Source organism: Polyodon spathula, chromosome 24 (genome assembly GCF_017654505.1).
Source record: "Polyodon spathula isolate WHYD16114869_AA chromosome 24, ASM1765450v1, whole genome shotgun sequence".
Taxonomy (NCBI): Eukaryota; Metazoa; Chordata; class Actinopteri; order Acipenseriformes; family Polyodontidae; genus Polyodon; species Polyodon spathula.
This window is the reverse complement of record NC_054557.1, coordinates 11,988,903-12,003,597: the sequence shown is the minus strand read 5'-3', so window position 1 is coordinate 12,003,597 and position 14,695 is coordinate 11,988,903. Positions and strand designations below refer to the sequence as shown.

General features: G+C 42.0%; 2 protein-coding genes across 4 annotated transcripts; one reads left to right on the top strand and one right to left on the bottom strand.

Moving 5' to 3' along the window:
- Nucleotides 1–29: 29 nt before the first annotated feature.
- On the bottom strand, nucleotides 30–9,176 carry LOC121299092 (vacuolar protein sorting-associated protein 33B-like). Of its 3 annotated transcripts, XM_041226617.1 has the most exons (24): nucleotides 9,073–9,176; nucleotides 8,671–8,818; nucleotides 8,359–8,439; nucleotides 7,845–7,906; nucleotides 7,477–7,526; nucleotides 7,277–7,344; nucleotides 7,047–7,092; nucleotides 6,820–6,914; nucleotides 6,547–6,651; nucleotides 6,351–6,441; nucleotides 5,906–5,983; nucleotides 5,723–5,796; nucleotides 5,553–5,639; nucleotides 5,358–5,448; nucleotides 4,940–5,014; nucleotides 4,592–4,656; nucleotides 4,304–4,358; nucleotides 4,160–4,206; nucleotides 3,542–3,674; nucleotides 3,267–3,340; nucleotides 3,084–3,185; nucleotides 2,858–2,930; nucleotides 2,498–2,620; nucleotides 30–1,833 (listed from the first exon to the last, which is right to left on the bottom strand). In XM_041226617.1, exons 2-24 carry the CDS (start codon nucleotides 8,773–8,775, stop codon nucleotides 1,754–1,756), a joined length of 1,860 nt encoding a protein of 619 aa, XP_041082551.1. In that variant the 5' UTR covers nucleotides 8,776–8,818; nucleotides 9,073–9,176; the 3' UTR covers nucleotides 30–1,753. The 3 variants fall into 3 exon arrangements, with proteins under 3 accessions (XP_041082551.1, XP_041082552.1, XP_041082553.1); XM_041226618.1 differs by lacking the exon at nucleotides 8,359–8,439; XM_041226619.1 differs by lacking the exons at nucleotides 4,160–4,206; nucleotides 4,304–4,358.
- Nucleotides 8,774–11,669, top strand: LOC121298526 (guanosine-3',5'-bis(diphosphate) 3'-pyrophosphohydrolase MESH1-like). Its single transcript, XM_041225656.1, has 5 exons — nucleotides 8,774–8,802; nucleotides 9,126–9,220; nucleotides 9,944–9,999; nucleotides 10,508–10,748; nucleotides 11,374–11,669. Exons 1-5 carry the CDS (start codon nucleotides 8,774–8,776, stop codon nucleotides 11,502–11,504), a joined length of 552 nt encoding a protein of 183 aa, XP_041081590.1. The 3' UTR covers nucleotides 11,505–11,669.
- The last annotated feature ends 3,026 nt before the right edge of the window (nucleotides 11,670–14,695 follow it).

Below are 14,695 nucleotides of genomic sequence, written 5' to 3'. Positions count from 1 at the left end.
CAGAGTATTAAAACAGCCCAGACACCATATGAGGATTCCCTGTTTTATTAAAATACAAAATCAATATAATCTGGAAAATTGGAATGTCAACAATAATGCATGCTGAAAAATGATTTGCATGTGTCCAATGTACACTGTTTTAAGTGACTGTCAAGAAACACCTTTGACACAGATCTTTTCAGCAGACAATTCCATTTTCACCAGTATGAAATAATTCTCTAACCATTAAGCACGTTTTCCTGCTGTTGCTATTTAGAAAACAAACATGCAGATAATGAACAAGCAAATGATTACTGCATTTGGCCCAATAACTCATAATGAAGAATCATTCACTTTGTTGAGAATCACAATTCTCTTGAGTTGTTCAATGCTGCATTTTACAGGGTTGAGGGTACAGTATTACTGTAAAGGACACTGATCCTAACAAACTCAAAGGACTTGAGGCAGGTGACAAGGCCAGTGGCATCTGAATCTTAATTTTTTTCCCTCCTAGCTTAAAGTGCAGTGTCCCACAAGCATTTTCAATTCCACACTAAACTAGAACCCCTTTTTGTTGTGTTTACTATATGCTTCTATAGTTTAACCAGCCTGTTTCAGCAGGCATTGTTGATAGTGCAGTTTATTTATAAATAATATCTTAAAGATTTTTATAATTCAGGGAATAAAATGCAAATTAAATAAAGGCATTGTCTTTCATGTCTGTGACAGGGCAATGGGCATTAAGATAAAAACGTGTTCACATTGTTGTAAATAGTATTTTTTGGGAGGCTAGTTAGGCAGGGTTAAAAAAAAATCATTATCCCTGCATGAAAGTTGGCTGGCCACACCAATAAATGTATCTTTTGGGGTAACTAATGTCTATAGGCATAAAAGAGCCTGTAGAAAGCCCAAAGGTACTGACTCAAGAGCAGTGACTGTACAGTGCTTGCTTGACCTTCAATTCTTATTTGTCGGATGATTGCTCCTGCAGGAGTCATGACCGCATAGCAAACAGTTTTAAACTCAAACAGTTTTACAGGAACCATCTGCAGAGGTATTTCCACCATAAACTTACAAGACAACAACTAGAACAGCAGAATCTTTAAATGTGTAAAAAACGGTTTTAAAATGGGATTTGAAAACGTAAGCCCATCTTTTTAAGGTTGCACTGGAGAGAACGGGTTCTCAGTTTGTCGTCTGTACAGTGCATTCACTTACCCTCTGTGAAGATCCCAGTTAAGCTTAAGAGAATATCGGATAGCCTCATTAAACAGAACTGTTCCGTCAGCTCAAGATTCTTGTTTTTGATGGGAACAGTCCCAGGTGGATTCGGCACTGGCAAACCCGTCTGTTAACAGTATGTGGAAATCTTACCTGATCTTATGAAAGGTAGACCAACATTAGTGTGGGTCTGTGAAACAAGCAGTTAGTTTAAATTACTGTGTTTTGCATAGTAAGAAGGTCACGCACTGGCAACTTCTGCACAAAAACAAGATTCTCTAACCCAGGTGAGCTGACAGCCTTTTACCACTGGCTGAGATATTTACAGTCACACATTTGGCTAACAATAACTTTGAGCTAGGTCCGATTTTGGCAGAAAGGTCACAAAGCAGAGGAATACACATTGGCTATTTTCCTCCTTCTGTACAGTTCAGCACAATACAGACTTCCATCCTGGTGTTCACTCCTGCAGCCAGGTCATGAACCCCCTTTTCACATTCAGTAGGAAGGGACCATATTACATCAACCCTGTCCCAGGAAACAACTCCCAGGGTCACACCCGACTGTCCAGCACGGACTCCAGCAGCCTGGCACTATTGGTGATGGCTGTTGTCACGATGATGAATTTGTAACCTTTATAGATGGAAAAAACAAAACAAAGTAAGATCTTGATTTTTTTTTTTTTTCCTGCAATTTGTCTCCAATCAAATCTGCACTGTACTGTATAACTGATAATCCACAGTTAATTCTGACCTTTAACAATGTAGGCTTTTGTTAACCTAATCCCAAATACTCATCTTATATCTGCAGTCCTTCAGACTGACTACAATCTAGTAAAATGAAGCCTGAAGAATAAGTCTAGAACCTGTCACACTGACACAATGACTATGCTGTATTGTAGCTGCCCTATCAGTAACATTAACACCTGTACCTACTGTATCACTATCTATAGTTATGCAATGGCATCTACAGTACAAGAATCGTATATTTTAAATATTACATTGGTTGTATGTTCACTACAGTATGCCTTTTGAGCACTCTTTGACCAGAATGCAGGCCTTGTTTCCAGCCTAGTTTAGTTATATTCCACAAAAGAAGTTTTAGCTGCAAGCCCACTGAAATCTGTTTGACGCCAAAAAGCTGCACAGAGACAAACTAAAGAAATGTCTCAGCCTGGAAGGCAGATGTGATTGAGTGTTTAAGGTATGAGCAAACAGCCACACTTCTGCAGCAGTAGAAGGCAGCTTTTCTAAAAACATTTAACACCTGTCCGTCTCTCTGATTCAGCATTGCATACCTCTCTCTCTCCCCAGGAATCTCAGGGCTGAAATTTCAGAGAAGGTGCAGCCGCCCAGGAACATGACGAAGACGATCCGCTGGGAATCGTGCTTGGTTTTAATCTCGCCACCACTGCCACCTGCTGGAGGGAGGAAGCAAAGCACAAGTTTAAGGCAACTGGCACTAAAAGGGACAGACTACACACATTAACAGTATAGCAGTTCCATCGTTAAGGCAGGAACTTGATTCTGCATTTCTACATTAACGGCACTGTGTATTTATACATGTTATACAAATTGGCCAGCTTATGTTACTTAAAGTAAAAACGTAGTCAACGTATATAGATGACCTCACTCAAACCTCTAACTCACTCTCTTACCTGTGACTGCAAACTCATTCCCATTGAGCAGGCGAGTCACCTCTTCGAGTCCAGTCCATCCGCGATCAAGAACCTGCAGAGACAAGCAGAGTCACATCAGGGCAGCCCTCATCCCAAGATCTTTCCTATTGAATTGCTGAGGGACCCCTTCACTCTCTGCCTCTTAATAAAATGGGTTTCCTCTGACTTATTTGATTACCCCAATTCCCTGCTTGTTGCCACCTACCTGCTCCACCAGCTTACAGCTTAGAGGCACGTAGGCACCGCTGAAGATGTAGGCCATGTCTCGCGGGGTGCACAGGTCGTACTCTCCGTCCACCTCGGGGATCTGAGGACGAGGACACGGTTACACTGGGCAGCACGGCTCCCCACCTGTTTAATGGAAACGAAACGTCGCTGTGCTACTCACCAGAGCCAACTTCTTGCTCAGTGCTCGGAAATTGCTTTTCTTCGCCAAAGAGTTAAAGGCATCTGTCAGCTTCCCTGAAAAACAGTTCAATTACAAATCAAGGTAAGTAGACAGTGTAGGCACTAGCCGAAACATCTGTCTAAAAGGTAAAAATTATGGGATGTCTGCTTACTGCTTTTGATTGGCCAGAAAGGTACTACAGTCTGGTCCAGCCACTGTTGCATATGAGTGGCTGTCTATCTGTCTGTTTGACCTCTTTTTTCAGATTGTCTCACCTACAGCCTTGTCGGTGACGAGTTTGCCCACTTTGTTCTCCATGGCAGTGATGGTGTCTCCAGGCTGCTGCTCCACCAACAGGCCCAACTTTCGCAGGTTTGCAAAGGTGAGGAGGTGCTCTGTGCCATAGCTCTGAGCGAGAGACGCACACATCTTAGACAACCGCACTGTTCTGTGCCATAGCTCTGAGCAAGAGACACACACATCTTAGATAACCGCACTGCTCTGTGCCATAGCTCTGAGCGAGAGACGCACACATCTTAGACAACTGCACTGCTCTGTGTCATAGCTCTGAGCGAGAGACGCACACATCTTAGACAACCGCACTGCTCTGTGCCATAGCTCTGAGCAAGAGACACACACATCTTAGACAACCGCACTGCTCTGTGCCATAGCTCTGAGCGAGAGACGCACACATCTTAGACAACCGCACTGCTCTGTGCCATAGCTCTGAGACAGACAAACACATCTCAGACAACCGCCCTCAGACAGGGAGATAAAACACATTCAACCCAAACCACAGGACAGACACCCAGCATCCGTCGCCATGCCTTCTGTGCAGGATTAAAGCGATACAGCCTGCTCGCTTAATCCCACAGGCGCCTCCAAAAACTCACCTGCAGGTACTGAGCTTTCAGGCTTCGATAATCTTTAGGAATTAAACCTAAAAACAAAAAAAACACAAAAGGAAAACGATGAAAAAAACTATTAAAAGGCTCAGTGTACAGAGTGTAAACTGGCAAATCTCTGCACAGCCTCACCATTCTCTGTGAGGGACAGAAGGCACAGCAGCCGCAGGCTCTCGGTCAGAGAAACCTGTGAACAGAATCAGGAACGCTGTTCATTTACTGAACCGAAAGGGAACTCAAGACGAGAGAGTATCGTTGAAAATAGTCAAGCGTGCCCGACACCAAATAAATCTCACATCCCAGCATTACAATCACATCTGCACTCTCGAGAAGAGCTTTACATCCATGGTTCTAACTGCCCGGTACAGTCAGTCCCTTTCTTACGCTGCCCATTTTGGCCAGTGCGGTGCCCTCACTCACCTGTCGGTTGATGTGCTCCTCTATGTAGCTGATGCTCTCTCGGATATTGAACCCTTCCAGCAGACCTGTACGAGTGAACAGAAGAAAGAAGAGTCATTATTGGTCACCCTTGCAGAAACCCATTTTGATGAAGAAATATCCCAACGGTCTGTCATTCTGCACTGGAGATAAATGGATAATGTTTGCAATTGCTTACTATAATCCTTTGCCTATTTCTTTTAAGAAGGGATGAATACATATTCAAGGATAAGGGCTCTTAATAGGGTTAATGGGCATTAAATGTCCCACTCATACAGAAGCACAGATTCACATGTAAACTCAGTCACAGATAGACACACACACACTCACAGTGTTCAGTTTTCAACAGCTCCTGAAAGTCCTGCTTGGTTTTTTTCTTCATGATGGACTCGCAGGCACTGATATCTGAAAAAGAGAACCTGCTAACATCAGAGGAATGCATTTATAAACACAAAATGAATGACTAGTACATTCTGACTTAAATTGAAAAATAATAAGGAATACGGATCTTGCTAAATGAATGCTTACAGAATAATCCACATGCCTCAGAAACACTGCAAAGAGAATGTACGATGAATATAAATACATAATTCATATGTGGTGGATTGTCAGTGTTAAGCTCAGAAAGCCCAAGTATGAGGGTGCTGTGAGTAGCAGCACTTTATCAGAGACAGTGCTACAGGGCACGGTACTTAAAGATCAGGGTGCTGGTGTTCAGATGCCTAGTGGAGAAAGGAAGGTCACGTACGCAGACTCAGCAGACGGTGATCCTGTTTTAACCCTTTCAACTCCTGAGAGACAAACATCTTCATCTGCTGGATATCCATTCCACGGCGCTTCTGTAGAGACAGGAAACAGTGTTAGAGAGATGCTACACTGAAGAAGGTGACAAAGTCAAAATGCCTCCTGGATTACGTTTCTTAAGACACGGAGGCACACTCACATCGTAGGCGGTCTGCAGGCTTTTGGCTTTCTGACTCAGGAACCCAAAGACGTTGGAGAAATGTTCATTCCGGATCTCACTGAAGACCTGAAATACAGTCACCCTCTCTTTCAATATTTCGAACACAGGACCCACGCTGGAAACAGCAGCCACTTGATGCGTTCACTCACCTTATCACTGGAGTTCAGCATGACTTTCAAACTCTTGTCAGAAGAAGTGACCTCAGGACCAAACTCAACGCATCCTGCAGAGATGAAAGCCAAAGCAGGGTTAGTTTTGTAGTAAAGAATACCTGCCCCACTAGCCCAAGGGGTTGGATATTCTGTGCTGAGGGGGAATGTTAAAGTACTCGCCACACTTAATCCTGAAAATATCATCGACGAGTCCTTCATATACAACCTGGGAGCACAGCGAAGTCACAAAATCCACATCTGCAAGAGAATGAAATCTTTTATTCCACAGGCTTGCCTCCCTTTCAAAAGCAAACAAAAGTACTGCTTCAGTATTTAAATACAATAGCAATGCAGAGCCACAGTGCTTATATTGCACTTTTCTAAGAAGTCCTTATAAACAACGAACTTTGATCTGTGACAAAGATTCTACTACTGCATTATAAACAGCTGGTGTAAATACTGAGAGCACATTCTTTATTTCAGTGAATAAATCACTGCAATATAAAAACATAGTCAAAGTTTAATTGAAAGTTTGTAAGTCTTTGCTAGAACTGCAAAAGTCAACCATTTGAAGGTTAAACTAACAGGAAACTCCCCTAACCCCTCCCTGGAAGGCACTCTTTACCTCTATCAATGAGGAAGACATTCCCAACCTCCGGCTGCCGGGGTCTCTGCTCCCCATCCTCCACAAACTCCCGCCACGTCTCATAGGTCATCTGAACCAATCAGACAGATGACAGTCCTTGACACCTCTGAGCTGGCTTTGAGGTTGTGAGACATGCCCATAATCAAAGCAAAGTCCTAATATGCCGACAGCTTACCTTGGCACACCTGCCGATCCCATAGACCTTTGAGAAGGGCCCGTAAACTGAGTGCAGGAGGTGCAGGGCTTTCCCTGCTGTGGACACCCAGCGCTGGTCCCCCTCCTGCAGAGAGGAGAGTGGTTATAGAACCAGCATGGGGGGTGGACTGCTCCAGTGAATGTGAAATACTTAAAAACAGATTTAAACAAAAATTAACTCCTCAGCAATTTCACACTATATAAAGCAAGCTGACAAGCAGTGGGGTACCTATGGATGCCTGTGTTTCCTTACCAGAAAGTAGTCTCTGAAGAACTCGGGCAACTCTAGACTGATGAGGTCATCATCCAGTGGCAAGAGATAAAACTCCCACTCGTCACAGCTCACATCTGAAAAAAGAACAATATCTGTAATTAGGTCCGAAACATCCTAATCCAGTAGACAAAATTACACTACAACGACTACTAGACTGATGAGTTGGACCAAGCTTTTAAAAGATATTTGAATTGCTGTGCATCTACCTCCATAGATCCCCTGCTCCTCCAGAATCGTCTCACAGGCATAGAACTGAAACAGATCAGACAGACTGGGTCAGTCAGAACCTGGCTACTGATTGTCAAGCACGTACTCGTACACTGACAGACACTTGTCTACAGGAATACTGTAGGTTTACAAGCACAGTGAGAGATGGGGACAGACATTGTGGCAGCGAAGTTGAGTGAGGACAGACGGACAGCTCCTCAGAACTCACCTTCTGTGGGCTAAAGATGATCTTGTATCTTCTAAATCTCCCAGCTGCTTTGTCTGTGTTTACAATATCTGACAAACAAGAAATGGAACAGAATTACACTGCAGCCCTCTTTACTAAGGCTACCACACACACACACACACACAGAGACACAGAGACACACAGACACACACACACACACACAAGTGTTGCCTCCCACTCACCGGCAATCCATTTCACACTGTGTATCCTGGGCCGGATCAGAAAGCACAGCCTGTGGAGAAAACAGAGAGAATGTCAAGAGTCTTTCGAGACAGATCTAGAAATGCAAATCCTCTGGGTGGAGAAATGTATCTGAATCTGTGACCAAGCATGGACTGAACTGTGAAGTGCTTTCCCAAATAAATGTAGACTAATTCAGTACAATGTTAAATGAATATGCTGAATCTCCAGGGGCCCTAGCTATGAGAAGCCAATAATCCATTTTCCGCAAAGTGCAGGGGACGCACAGAATGGCAAATAATGTGTTACTGATGATGACTGCATGGCTGTCAAACAATCCGAAAGCAGTGCACTGTCTTATGATACTCACTGGTCACAGGTGCTAACAATAGGCTTGTTCTCCAGTTTGTACAGTTTATCCACTTCATGTTGCTGGAAAGAAAAAAAACACATAATTCTGCACTATAACTGGGGTGAATGACAAGGTTACTGCTTATTCCAATGCCAGTAAGATAAACGACTCTGAAATATACCCTTCACCATCATCCAACATCTTAATGGAGAAAGGCAGTTGTTTTTGTGCGTTGTTGCTGCTTTTTTGTTATGCAACACACATAATACAGTCACTGACACAGTCCGATTCTATATTACTATTTATATTGCATACATAGTACACTCATGGCTGTAACTAGCTATAAGGACACTGAGGTCGTGTCCTCGGTTGTTTTTTTTTCATGTAAAAATTCTGGTAAAGTACAAAAGACTCCTTAATTTTCTCTGTTGGATTGCTGTATAACATAGATTTGGAGGTTGAATAGTAAATACCAAGCAGTCATATAAATACTGCAGCTATAGCTTGAAACATACACACACTGGGACTGTACCTTCAGGGTGGAGACATTGGCGATCCGATCCAGGGGGCTCATCAAATCTGCTTCAATAAATAGGTCCTTCTTCCCAGGTAACTGAGGAAAAAAAAGGGACTATTTACAGTTCTGTGTGACACCATCACTGTGAGGGTGTGAAAGCGTCTGCTTCACTCGTGTGGGGAGCCCCGACATTAACCCTGGTAGGACATACCATCTCAAAGAGAAATAACACATTATACATATCTCTTTCATGCTTGCTGCTGAAAGCTTGACAACAATACACCAACAGCTCAATGAACCACTTTACTATGCCAGCTCTGTCCACACCTGTTCCAGCAGGTAAATCAGCTGATCCCGTGCCAGCCTCTTGAGGTGTGAGAAGTCAGGCGGTTCGGGGGCGTCCCGTCTGCTGTTCAGAGCCATCGGGACCATGCAGCTCCACCTCGCCAGGCACAAGAGGTCTCAAAGTACAAATCTGCGGCGAATGACAGTTTACAACACAGGTTATGCAGGATATGAACTGAAATGTCAATACGAAGTCGAGTTGTTTTCATAATACTTCAACGTCAAAAAGGACGGGAAGCCCTTACTTAAAAAAAAAAATAAATCATAGCGTGTAACTATTTTTATTATGTGCAATATTTTCTTTTGTGAGAGAAAAAAAAAAACTGACAATTTCGGGACCTAAAACAAAAATCGGTGTCAGACCCATGCGTGAGAAAGCCTTACCTTAAGAAGAGAACCCTCTGTAACCCCAGTCCATGACTCCGCCTACCTGCCAGCTCTCCCTTCTTGCGGAAGCAACGTTCCTGTACACTCTGTAGCACGGACCCAAAACCAAGGGGTACAACCGCAACAAAGCCAAACGCCTGCGCAGGTGCTGAAGTGCATTTCCATTGCATTTATTGAGACTTTGTGTAACTGGGCGTTTCTGTGACCCCGAGGGTACGGTCTCCAGCGGAGTGGTGGTTGCAGGACTGAACTTAATTTGAATGCAACCGAAATAAGTTTGTGAAGGTGACGGGTTTTGTTCTCAGCGTGCGGGGAAATAAAAAAAAAGGGCAGTTGTCGCGGCAGAGGGAAAGTTTTCAATTTACGTTCTTTTCAGTTAAAAACGATAATTTAACAACAGTATCACTGATATTATTATCAGCCTAAACCTGTGACACATTGTCATTGAGTAGACGTAAGGGAAACTAAATGCAATCGCCAAATACACACCTGCGTCACGTGTCAGTGAGATCTTTCAACAGAAATACGCAGTTCGAAAGGACTGAAGTTTCTAGTTAAGAAAACTACCGGCTGTTTTATTTATTTTTTTTGTTTTGTTTTGTTTTTGTTTTTGCGACGTTTCTTGTCTTTTACCATTGTTAAGAGCACGGGAAAAGCGTGGTCAGTTATCACAGCAGGGTAATCATTGTACAAGTACTGACTAAGATAAATAACTCGCTGTAAACATTTTGTATGGCAAAGGGAGTGGGGGAACAGAACATCATAATAAAGCCGACGAGCTTCGCATTTTTTGCTATTTTAAAAAGCTGAGTTTGGTGGGTGCATTAGAAGAACTTAAACTGTTCATAGCCTGCCTTGTTTATTTCAGGAGTCGCCAGAATTTTAAGTTATGAAGGTGGAATCACAGACATTACAGTCTTGCAGGTACTGTAAATTTACTTGATAAGATTCTTTCTCCAGTATCAGATCAAGTACGGAAGCAAATAAGACTCCCATTGCATAGCAGTTTGAGACGTTCCAAGTTTGAATACAAGCTTAGTTTTCGCTATCTGAGCTTGTTGCTAATTTAAGCTCACAGACAAATTTATCAAACTGCAGCCTTACCTAAATACTCAAGAGCAGCAAATTGTTTGTAGTATGTTGCTTGTTTAGTGGCTGTAGTCACTGTGCTCTGAAATCCACTTGCTCTGTTAAGTGCTTTGAAATACAGTACTGTAGTGTATGATAAAATGCTAAAGAAACTTGATTACCTCCTCTGTATTACTTAATGCTTAGTAAATTAAAGTTGTGTCTGCTTGAGATGTATCAATGTGAGGCAATTAACTGTGGGTGTATTTCCAAAAATGTGTGTTGATGGCCTTTGTCACTGTGAGTGTAACTCTGCGGATATGAATAATATTGAAGCAGTGTATGTGTTTTGCCCCCCTCGCAGGCGGCACTGCTCCACGACACAGTAGAGGACACAGACACCAGCCTCCCCCAGCTGGAAGCTGTGTTCGGGGCCACAGTGGCGCGAATCGTTCAGGAAGTGACGGATGACAAGGCGCTGTCCAAACAGGAGAGGAAGTGGCTGCAGGTCAAGCACGGCCCTTACTGCAGCCACCAGGCCAAGCTGGTCAAGCTGGCTGACAAGCTGTACAACCTCAGGGACCTGAACCACTGCACCCCCGCCGGTGAGACTGCCCACACAGGCACCCCACCACTTTGAGATTTTTGTATCACAAAGTGAGTTAACAACTCCAAAATAGAACTCCAACGCTGATTTTTTTTTTTTTTGTGGTTTTTGAGAATGTATTCATATTAACCCTTTCGTGCATGATAACCTCACATTGGGGACAGAAACAAACAAAAAAAACTCTTGTAGTCTTAATATAGGGACATATGGAAGATGCAAATGCATGAAAGCCTCATATGAGGATGCACATTTTCCACCATATAAAGCAATGAGAAAAAATGTTAACAAAAATATATTTATTATGTGTCCAGTTATGTTTTTTTCTGCAATTTTCCATATTTCATGCATGAAAGGGTCAAGAGGATCCATTACCATTGAGTAGATTCCTTTGTTAATATTATTAGCATTCCGTTATCATGTACTGTGCCAGCACATGATATGCAATGCAGTTTTCCCTTAGACTGCCTCATGAGAAGGTAGAACAAAGTGAAGTTACTGTTTTTGGTAAGGAAACACACTACAGCAGACTTGTATTCATGTATAAAACAGGCTTGGTCACTCTGTATCACTGTGTGTGTGCTCCCAGCTCTGGCTGATGGAGGTGTTCCTGTGTTTTCTTGCAGGCTGGACGCCGCAGCGTGTTCAGGAGTATTTCACCTGGGCAGCGCAGGTAATGAAGAGTCTACAGGGGACAAACACTGCCTTGGAAGAGAAGCTGTACCAGCTCTTTAAAGAGCGAGGCATTGAGACTTGACAAGCAGAGGGATCCAGAGAAAATCTATTCAATCAGAACCATGAACAGAACAAAACAGAACAGAACAAAACACACAGCTTTTCTTTAAGGTTGATGGGTGGAGAAAGACTTGGGTTTTGCTTTGGTTTATACATTTATGTGAATAAAAAAAATATATATATTTGATTATGCCCTGATGCCTGGTTTAATTAAAGACTTGATCATCTTTAATCATCATTAAGTAAGCTTCCTTGTAGTTTCTCTAAGGTAAAACAATAAGAATCTAACAGCTGCTTTCATAGAACCTGTTTAGCATTAATGTTTCACAGACCCTGATTAACTACTTCATGTTTCCTTACGTAAGGATTAGTGCTAATTGGGGACATGAAACCAGTCATAACACGCTAATGTTTAGATTTGCACTGGAAGTTGTGGGGAGTGTTTCAGGGTTTTATAATAAGACACAAAAGTCACAAGCTAGTGGCCTGAGGTATTCAAGTGAAGTGATAATGAAATAACAGTAAAAATGGTCTATTTGTCTATGCAATAAATTGACAATTCAAAGGCCATATGAAACAGAAATGCATGATCACTGGGGAAGCAGTTCACACATCTGAGGAACTGAAAACCACACCCTGTAATTTTGCATGTTGCTGGTGCAGTTTAGTTTTGAGCAAATTTCAGTTGTGTTTCATTTATGCCAGTTGAACACAAGCTAGTACAGTTAGTACTATGGTGTCAGGGCCAGTCAGAGTAATGAATGCCTTCTACATCTGTCTGCTCCTCAGTTGCTGTGCTGGAGTGAAAGGTAAGGCTGCTAATGCAAATTATTGACTAAAAGGAAACTGGTTCTTGGATGAAAAAGTTAATAGTGATCAGAAGCAAAAATCTTTTGTATTGAGTAGGCATTGCAGATTTAAAGGACTTATCCAAGGTGTTGGAAAACATGGATTGAGAAATGATTAGCAGTTTGCTACGCATGTGGACTGGCAGAGCTATACTGGTGTTCTTTTCTGAAAAGAGACTAATATTGCAGATAGCAGACTGGTTCAAATTGCATGTACTGCTAACAATTGATAGAGACATTGCGTCTACAAATTTCTTGCCTAGCATTGACTGCAAGCTAAAAAGATAACAGTACTGTGGACCAGAAGGGGCCAGGCTGTAAGACTTTGGAATGCAAAGCATAAAGGGGCTAAAAGGCTCCCAGGGACTGGCGTTGGACCCAGAGGTTCTCAGAGAGGTCGAAAGAGATAATGCCACTGGGATCAAAGGGGCAGATTTATGGACCTTTTTTCTCCAGGAGTGTGAAGAATGCACTGAGTTCAGAGGTTGTCACACTAGACTACACACACACACTAAATTAACAGAATAATATGTTGTACCTTGACCATTGGTTAAGTGTCAGAGAAAGAGGAGGTGGACCATCTATACAGAAGGGTATTTAATGTCATTCAAACATTGTAATGAGGAGTATTCTGTTTGTCCTGTACCTGGGACCAGACTCCCTGCATATTTCAATAAACCTGGCAACTGATTGAAGAAAAGGACTCTGTGCATTTTCTTGAATCTACTTAATAACCATCATTTTTTATAAGTTACTTCACAATGCTTTTCTTAGACACTGCTCAGAACCAAGTAAAATAATGTAGTATAAAAAATATATTAATGTTATGGACACCTTTGGTTCAGCAATTTCAATCCTAGCTTAATTTTACACAAATCAAAACAATTACAAAAATTATCATTTTTCCTTTCTGGGAGATATCGTTCTAATTCTAATTTTGCAATTTAACTGAAGTGCTTGTTTATTTTAGGAAAAGAGGACTATGGGGGTCCTTTGTCAGTAGAAATCTGTGGATTTTGTAAGTTTTTCTGCCTGTTTAGAAAACCATTTCTTATAGATGTGTAAATGATATTCAGTGAACATTTTCATGTGTATATGAAAATACTATTTGGTAAGGGACAATGTAATGCTGTAGGGGAGCAGGACACTTCTTTTTCAATCTTTGGAAACTTCATGTCTTTCCGAAAGGAGACTCCACCCATCAATCTCATATGTTACCAGTTTGACCAGTTAAATAGATCTCTGCCCACAAACCCCTGTCGTTTCTTTGTTTGGTCCTCCTCCTCCCTGCCTCCAACCTGCAGCGTGCCTTGTCTAGGGAGAAGGTGGCCCCAAGTGCCACTTGTCCTGCTAGCTGGCCGACCCATTCTTAATCACTGTATTGCTTTCATCTCAGCAAGGCCAGCATAGGGGTGGCTATGGAGCTCCAATGAAATTGTAATGTGAATGTATTATGTATCTGTCGGCTACCATGTTCATGTCGGGCATAACTTTGTCAATTGTTCATGTGCCATCAGGCATATCTTTCACAACCAATAAACTGTTATTTTTAATACTTAGATGTCTTCTTTCTGAAATAGTATATCTGCATAGATACAATGTATCAAAGATCAAATTATAAGAACTACTTGTTGAAAACCATGCCATCCCTGCTTTTCTTTCTCTTGTGACAGGGATTCCTAGCCCTGTGTACTGGCTCATGCTGCAGTATGTCTCATTCTTCAATGGGGTCTGTATAGTTCTGATAGTCCAATGGTATTGGAAATCAAGATGGCCAAGAAGAGACTGGGGAAGGCCAGCCTGCCTCGGGCTGGACATCTTCTTACTACCCTGTGAATGGGTGCGCTGGAAGGAGGGAGAAGAAGGTCAGAGAGAGGGAGAGATTTGGTTCCAAGCTGCAGAACAGTTCTGCTTTGTCTTCATTGGACCCAGGCCCATCCATGTGCCCTTCTCCTGGTTCTGGACACTTGCTAAATATACTGTACAGTAAATGCAATGGCTGCGACTCAAACACAAAATACTCTAGTGTATTCTAGTGCCCTTCTTTATGGAACCAGTACACCAAAGCAATATACTTTAAAGGATGCAGGTTTGTGTATTTTTACTGGTTATATATATATATATATATATATATATATATATATATATATATATATATATATATATATATATATATATATATATGTGTATGTATATATAATGTGTGTGTGTGTGTGTGTGTGAAAAGAGGACTTAGGAGGTCCTTCGTCGGTAGAAATCTATGGATTTAGTACGTTTTTCTGCCTATTTAGAAAACCGTTTCTTATAGATGTGTAAATGACACTGAATAAACATTTCATGTGTATATAGATCGAACAATTAGCAT